General features: G+C 45.9%; 1 protein-coding gene across 1 annotated transcript; it reads left to right on the plus strand.

The window, feature by feature from the left end:
- Positions 1 to 387: 387 nt before the first annotated feature.
- LOC133344295 (chymotrypsin-like elastase family member 2A) lies at positions 388 to 5,692 on the plus strand. The gene is made up of 8 exons (XM_061554391.1): positions 388 to 532; positions 1,041 to 1,135; positions 1,601 to 1,698; positions 2,005 to 2,133; positions 2,851 to 2,987; positions 3,304 to 3,446; positions 4,185 to 4,337; positions 5,064 to 5,692. The coding sequence occupies exons 1-8, from the start codon at positions 493 to 495 to the stop codon at positions 5,166 to 5,168; spliced, it is 900 nt and encodes a 299-aa protein (XP_061410375.1). The 5' UTR covers positions 388 to 492; the 3' UTR covers positions 5,169 to 5,692.
- The last annotated feature ends 1,246 nt before the right edge of the window (positions 5,693 to 6,938 follow it).

Below are 6,938 nucleotides of genomic sequence, written 5' to 3' on the forward strand. Positions count from 1 at the left end.
TTTTAGCCTCCTCTATCCAGCCAAGCAGAAGCTGCTTGGGCATGCAGTGGATGGGCATGTGGGCTTCATAATCCAGCCAACGCAGTCTTGCCTGCCTAAGGAGCTCATTTATGGGAGTGACCAAATCTGTCAACCATCCGGTCAGCTCCACGTATCCCACTATAACCTAACCAATAAAAAAATTACGTCCATAAATTTGGTTTGGTATTGTCAGCAGGATAAACAATATATACCTTACTGCTGACCAATACAAAAAAGAACACCTAATTTTCATGTTGAAAAAAAAATATCTGAATTTGTAATTTGCATGCCAACTTGATTTGGGCAGTTTTGCAGATAGGGAAGTATTCTGATTGCAATCTGAGGGTTCACGTGGACAGCAGATTCTGTATAAAAACCAAGAAGGCCCAAAGTGAGACACGGCAGTGGAAAGGAAACACTGGTGCACAAGAAGCTCCACGTCTTCAATCAACTCCAGTTCTTCGATCAGCCATGCTCGCCTTTCTCGTCTGCGCTGCTCTGCTGGTTGGTGGTGAGTGATTGCCATGCACACATTTATTTTAGTGGAGTGATCATTCTAGCTTCTTCAGGAACTGGACTTAGTTATAGAAGAGGTTGCTAGTACATGTAATAAAACATGACACAAAATGCATAAGGTACAACCCAAAAACACATCACAATTATTGTGTGTTTACTATAGTGTGTATGCACATGGGAGAGGTAGTGTAGCGCTTAGCGTCCTGTGATACTAACCCGGCGACCCGAGTTCAATGACCGCTCACGACCAACACCAGTGACGATTATCAAGGTCGGTCTTGGGCCTCGCCTAGGTCGACTCAACTACAAATGAGTACCTGCTAAAATGTGTAAACATCGCCACCCGGAAAACAAATGCGGCTGGGCGTGGTACTGGCTACCCACCCCTTTGTGTGCCGCAACCGGTCTTCATAGGTGCTCATTAACTGCACTTGCCCCAACAGTTCGTTAAGGCTATTCGGGGATCTTTGTTTTTGTTTCGCGTGTCCTTTTGTTTCTCACAGCTGAGGTGTCTGCTCAGAGCTGTGGGATTGCAGCGTATTCCCAGATCCGCGTGGTGAACGGCGTGGAGGCTCGCGCTAACTCCTGGCCTTGGCAGGTAAAGCCAGAGGCTGAATAACAGCCATCACAGCCACACGATGCATTGTCAGTCGATCACAGTGCAGCAGCATCCATTGTTCTAAATTCCACCTGGAGGACATCATCCAGCAGTGCACTGGCAAAACGGCTGCATGTGTGCATCATGACATGTTCAGATCTTCCACTCTTCTCAATGACATTGAATCAGTGACTATAATGGGATAGTGGAAGTGCAGTGATTTATGCACCGTGCGACGAACCATGCTACATTTTTTACATTCCCAGCGACTGCTAATATTAGTAGGGAGTGAAATCCATACCAGTCCCAGATTCCACCTCTTCACAACTAGCTGTGACTAGCATTGTGAGGCCTGGTCAAATGGTCAGTGGATTGACGAAAGGGCTGAGTTAGTACTGTATTGCAAGATTTAGAAATTGGAGAAAAAACCGTAACTACCACCACTTTTCTGCGTGTGCATTGCAGGCGCTCGTGCAGAGGTACTCTGGAGGAAGATGGGTCAACTACTGCGGAGGAACCCTCATTGATAGTCAATGGGTGCTCACCTCTGCAAGCTGCTACACGTGAGTCACGGCACAAGTGGCGTCGCTCTCGTGTGTGCAGGTGGTGCAACTGCACCGGGTCCCAGGTGTTGTAGAGTATTTTCCTGTACCACATTGTGGCCACCAAAGTTGGAGCAATGTATCTTGGGAGCAAGGAGGCGGCCTCTATCAATGACATTTACACGATGCCGCAATGTGGCAGTGAAAGTACCATGATGTAACTCGCACCATTTCTGTTTACTAATTCCTCACTGCAATGCTTACAGGTGTAAGTGATTACGACCGCCCGTCGCTCTGTTATCTCCCCACATTCACCACAACGTGCAGGAGTGGCTACAGCTACAGGGTGGTGCTGGGAAAACACAGTGTGTCCACAACCGAGTCGGGGCAAGTCACACCTGCACTGAGCCTGATCGCCTGGCATAGCTACTGGAATCCCAGCATCCCGGCCAATGGGTGAGACTGCACACGGGCGCACTGTTTCCGTGACACTATGACATTACGAGTTGCAATTGACAGATACATATCCATATATATACAAACATGTACAGATACATTCTACAAAGACACAAAGAGACAGACATTTATTTTCCCTCTCGAAGCACGTCATTGACACTGCCTTTCAGTAAAACAACGTATAATTGAAATGTCAGGCAATGATGAATTATATAACACTAAATGTTACTTTTGAAGAATAATTTTTCTTCAGAAGTAACATTTAGTGTTATACGGCAGTGTTAATGACAAGGCGATGAGATGTCTTGATTTGTGCTTACACACTGCTTCCAGCCCATGTCCATTCTGTGTTTGAAAAGATACAGACAGTCGAGACACAATGCTATTGCTTCATCTCATACAATGCTTACGATACAATAACTAAAATATACAGTAGAACTCATGTATTTGACCCTATTACTCATGGCTCCATTATCTGCAGAAGCTGTTTTGTCAACAAAACGTCTTATTACCTGTGGTCCTATTCTTCCCATTATTCATGAATCTGTCCCCACAAATAAGTGCAGAGTCAAATCATGGATAACCCCACATAATGTATCCCCCACATCACCTGGGTTAAGGGGAGTTCTCCTGTGCACAGCGCTGAATCCCCATTGCTTGTTGTATGTTCGGTGTTGAGCGTCACATCACGACTGCCCTTGTCTCGATCCTCCACAGGTACGACATCGCCATGTTCAAGATTGCGTCGCCCGTGGCTCTTTCCAGCACGGTGCGCCCGGCCTGCCTGCCCAGCGCCAACCAGATCCTGCCCAACAACTACCCGTGCTACGTCACGGGCTGGGGATCCCTTTCCAGTAAGTAACGTTCACTCCCTGTCAATGAAACAAGAGGAGATAGAGTTTTGGAGAGTGCTTTAAATCCAACGTTTGAATTGCCCCAGCAGTTTGACTCGGCCCTTAATCTTTCTAGGGTTAACACAATGAACACAACTCTGCATAGAGTCAACAGTGGGAAGTAGTCTGTCAGTAGGGTGGCGGTGTTGCTATGTGGCTTTTCCCTTTTGAGCACGGAGAGATGGACGGTTCGATAGGGGAGTGCCTGTTAACGCCACCAAACTCCGATGCTTTCACCAACGCTCTCCATCTCCACGATATCTGTGCGTGTGAGCAGCCAGCGGCCCCTCCCCCAGCGAGCTGCAGCAGGCCAGCCTGCCCGTGGTGGACTACGCGACGTGCAGCCAGGCCAGCTGGTGGGGGAGCAACCTGAAGAGCAGCGTCATCTGCGCTGGGGGCAGCACCCGCTCTGCGTGCTATGTACGTACGGAGCGCAACGCGAGCCAACCCGCGTCAATTCATTAAGTAAAATTTCCAATGGGAATATTTGAGAAAGGCCATAACGGTAGTTTTCTATACTTGCATTTTTCAAATATTTACTATGCACCCTCCGCATCAACATTCAATAACCCAGTTATTTGGCGATGCTATGTTGGTAGTGGTGCACAAGCATAAATGACTAAAAGCTCCACACATTCGTCAATAACTCTACCTATATATCTAATTATTGACAATTTAGTTGCAGTTTTTTTGTATAACTAATAGTAAATTCAAATTTGACGGTTTTATTCACGTACATTAAGAGTTACTCAAAATAAAATCCAGATATTAAGAGGATGACATGAATAAAATATGGTAGATAAACTAATACTGTAGCCAACATGTCCCTCCCAAATCGTGCCATGTGCATGGAAAAACCAAAGGCAGCATAGTAGAGTTGGGGACGGGAGGGATCAGGCCTTGGCATTCTGCGATATCTCTCTGTTACTTAGCACCACGGCTCTGAAGCACACTTGACGAGTGTTGGCTCACACAGACACCTGTTACTACAGGAGCTCGATGCCCACACTCTTACAAAGCCAAACGCATGCTAGCAAAGACGCACACGTTTGGAGAGGCATGGTGGCATTTTCTATCACAGCCACCCACTCCCATAATCCAATTCTTCTTGATCCAATGTTAACGTGAGACATTGCTGTACTCTGCTATGCACCACAGGGTGATGGAGGTGGCCCACTGAACTGCCAGCGGTCGGACAATGCCTGGGTGGTGCAGGGAATCACCAGCTACGTCTCATCTCTGGGCTGCAACACGATTCGCAAGCCCACCGTGTTCACCCGTGTGTCAGCCTACAACTCCTGGATCAGCAACGTGAGTGTTTAGGCTGCCACTGTCCAAGTTATTAACATCATAAGGCTGTCACTTTTAACATGCAATACTGTTGAAACAATATGCAGTAGAGTTCCAATTATTTTGCGGTGATGTGGAGAGTACATACTGCTAATGTATAAACGATTTGAACATTTCAGGGGACATGCATATGTGATTAACAACTGCATCCACGTGGAGCAAATCTGCTATGTGGGTCTATATTTAAAAATAGTATTCAATAGCTGAGACTTATTAGACAAGTCTATATGCAACATACCTTACAACTCAAAAGATTGTCATCACAGAGAGCAGATAATCGAAGTTCTACTCTAAATATTAGGGTCAGAAACAATGGCCAAAATCATGTAACTGTCAATGTAATTTTTGCTATAACTTTTGTAAATGTCAATATAATTGTCAATGCTGTCAATATCAATGTTACCAAGACAGGCATTGAAAGTGGGCTCCAGTTGTTTGCAATCAAAAGGAAAATTGTAAACCAGAAATTGGTGCAAGATCATCGTAAAACTTGGGGATCTATGTGTTAACTGCAATAGGAGAAGCGATGGCAAGGTGTGATGACAACTTTATCTTGATCGATCACAATGCAAAGGTGGGATTGGCATAATGAATCAGGCTGGTATTGGCCAGGTATGATTGCTATCATATTTGTTTATCTGTAGGCACTGACGTTTAAACACCACACATTCTCTGTTTCTCCCGCAGGTCATGAGCGTGTACCGTGAAGCTCCAAAGCTCGCCAATGGAGAGCAGCGTGTCAACAGCGGAGCCAATGCCACAATTGCTGCATTCAGTCAACCACAGGAGTAAAGCTATATGCTCTTTACATCAATGCTACCACTAACCCTAGAATTACAGTTTCTTGCTACGGGTATTCAGTTTTAATATGGGACTGGTCATGTGAGGATAGGATGGGTGGTTCAATGCAGTGAGTTTGTGTGGTCACATTGCTATACATGTCATCATCTATGATAGTAAATGCTGCTCATGTGACCACTGTCAAGAAGACTGACTCCATTTTGCATGATTATCGGATGTTAAGTAGTCATCTTTATATTTGGTGACAAAATAAAGTGGCATTTATATCACTTGAGAAGTTATTGATTGAATCTGAAATATTAGGATGAGGCCGAGGTAGCATGAGTAAAATTTCTTACATTGTCATAGTTTAGTAGGGAATGGAACATCATGTGTTATTGTGGGACGACAGCTGATTCAATTTTGGCTTGGTGTAAATGCAAATTGGAGTACAAATAAAATATCTGGTTTGTTGAATTGACTGGTGGAAGTTATACCACATTAACCATACACGTAAATAAAGGATTCTCAGATTATTCTTTTGGCGTTCATCTGCATTGATATGATACGTAAGGATGTCACTAAAATACAGAATCACACTTGAGTAATCTAGAAATAATACGCTTTTTCACGTGTGTGCCTGTCTTTAATGCATCGGGATGACATCACGCGAGTTTTGGATGAGGTGAAGGGGTTGATGGCATCAGAGATGCAGGGGTGTTGAGAGGCATATCAATGTCACACCAGTATGGGGTGATGTAAGGAGGAAGGGTGATGATGTCACGATATGACGAGGGACCGAATGGAGATCATGCCATCGCGAGACCTTGGGTTGGTTAGATTTTGTAGAGGGATCATAACGTCATGTGATACTAGTGAAGTTTAGGATAAGTGTAATGACTCGGACAATTTGAACTGTAGAGGTTTCTTAGTTATTATTTAGGGCGCTTCACGCAGGTAACTTGGACAGGGATAACGCACAGATCACTTGGGCCGGGGATAAAGCACAGCTAACTTGGACCAGGGATGGCACGCAAGTCGCGATGACGTGAAGACAGCGACGACGCAAAGATAGCGACGCGAAGACAGCAATGGCGTGAAGACAGCAACAGCGTGAAGACAGCAATGGCGTGAAGACAGTTGACCCACTCCCACGGCAGCCACGAACCTTGCGTCTCGACTCCTTTTATTCCCGGCATGGCCCTCACTCCGCCCCTGGCCACGACCCCTTTCTCGAACCCTCTAGCCCATTCCCAAACTTCCCAGATGGTTCCCCTTCCGTGATTACCCCTCGTGACCACAGGGCCACATACTGTTCCTGAAACCGCACTGTCTCTACACACGCACTGTCTCTACTCCCACACTGTATCTACCTAACCCCCCCCCCCCCCTTTTTGAAACACATCAGCCATCTCGGCTCATAATGACAGTGTACCGCGTGAGGGCCAAAGAACTGCATCGGTAATAAAAACTTTTATCCGACCTCTGACGAACGTTAAGGCAGACGAACTGCATAAATAAACAACCCGACAACCGACGAACATTAGCGCAGCCGAACTGCATAAAATAATATGACGCCCAACGCTTTTTAGGGCAGAAAAACCCCGCATGTAAAAAAAAACAACCCGCCATGACCATGGGAGATCCGCTTAGTGGAATCGTAAACACGTTGACTGGGTCCTTGACGCCAATCCATCGCTCTGGGCGTAATTCTGTGCCTCTCCAGGCAATGGGGGCTTGCACAAAAGCCTTGAAGGGGTAGGCTCATCCCTGGACTCTTCT

The sequence above is a fragment of the Lethenteron reissneri genome, chromosome 19, assembly GCF_015708825.2.
Source record: "Lethenteron reissneri isolate LAM-NWPU_2019-01 chromosome 19, ASM1570882v1, whole genome shotgun sequence".
In the NCBI taxonomy this organism is placed as follows: domain Eukaryota; kingdom Metazoa; phylum Chordata; class Hyperoartia; order Petromyzontiformes; family Petromyzontidae; genus Lethenteron; species Lethenteron reissneri.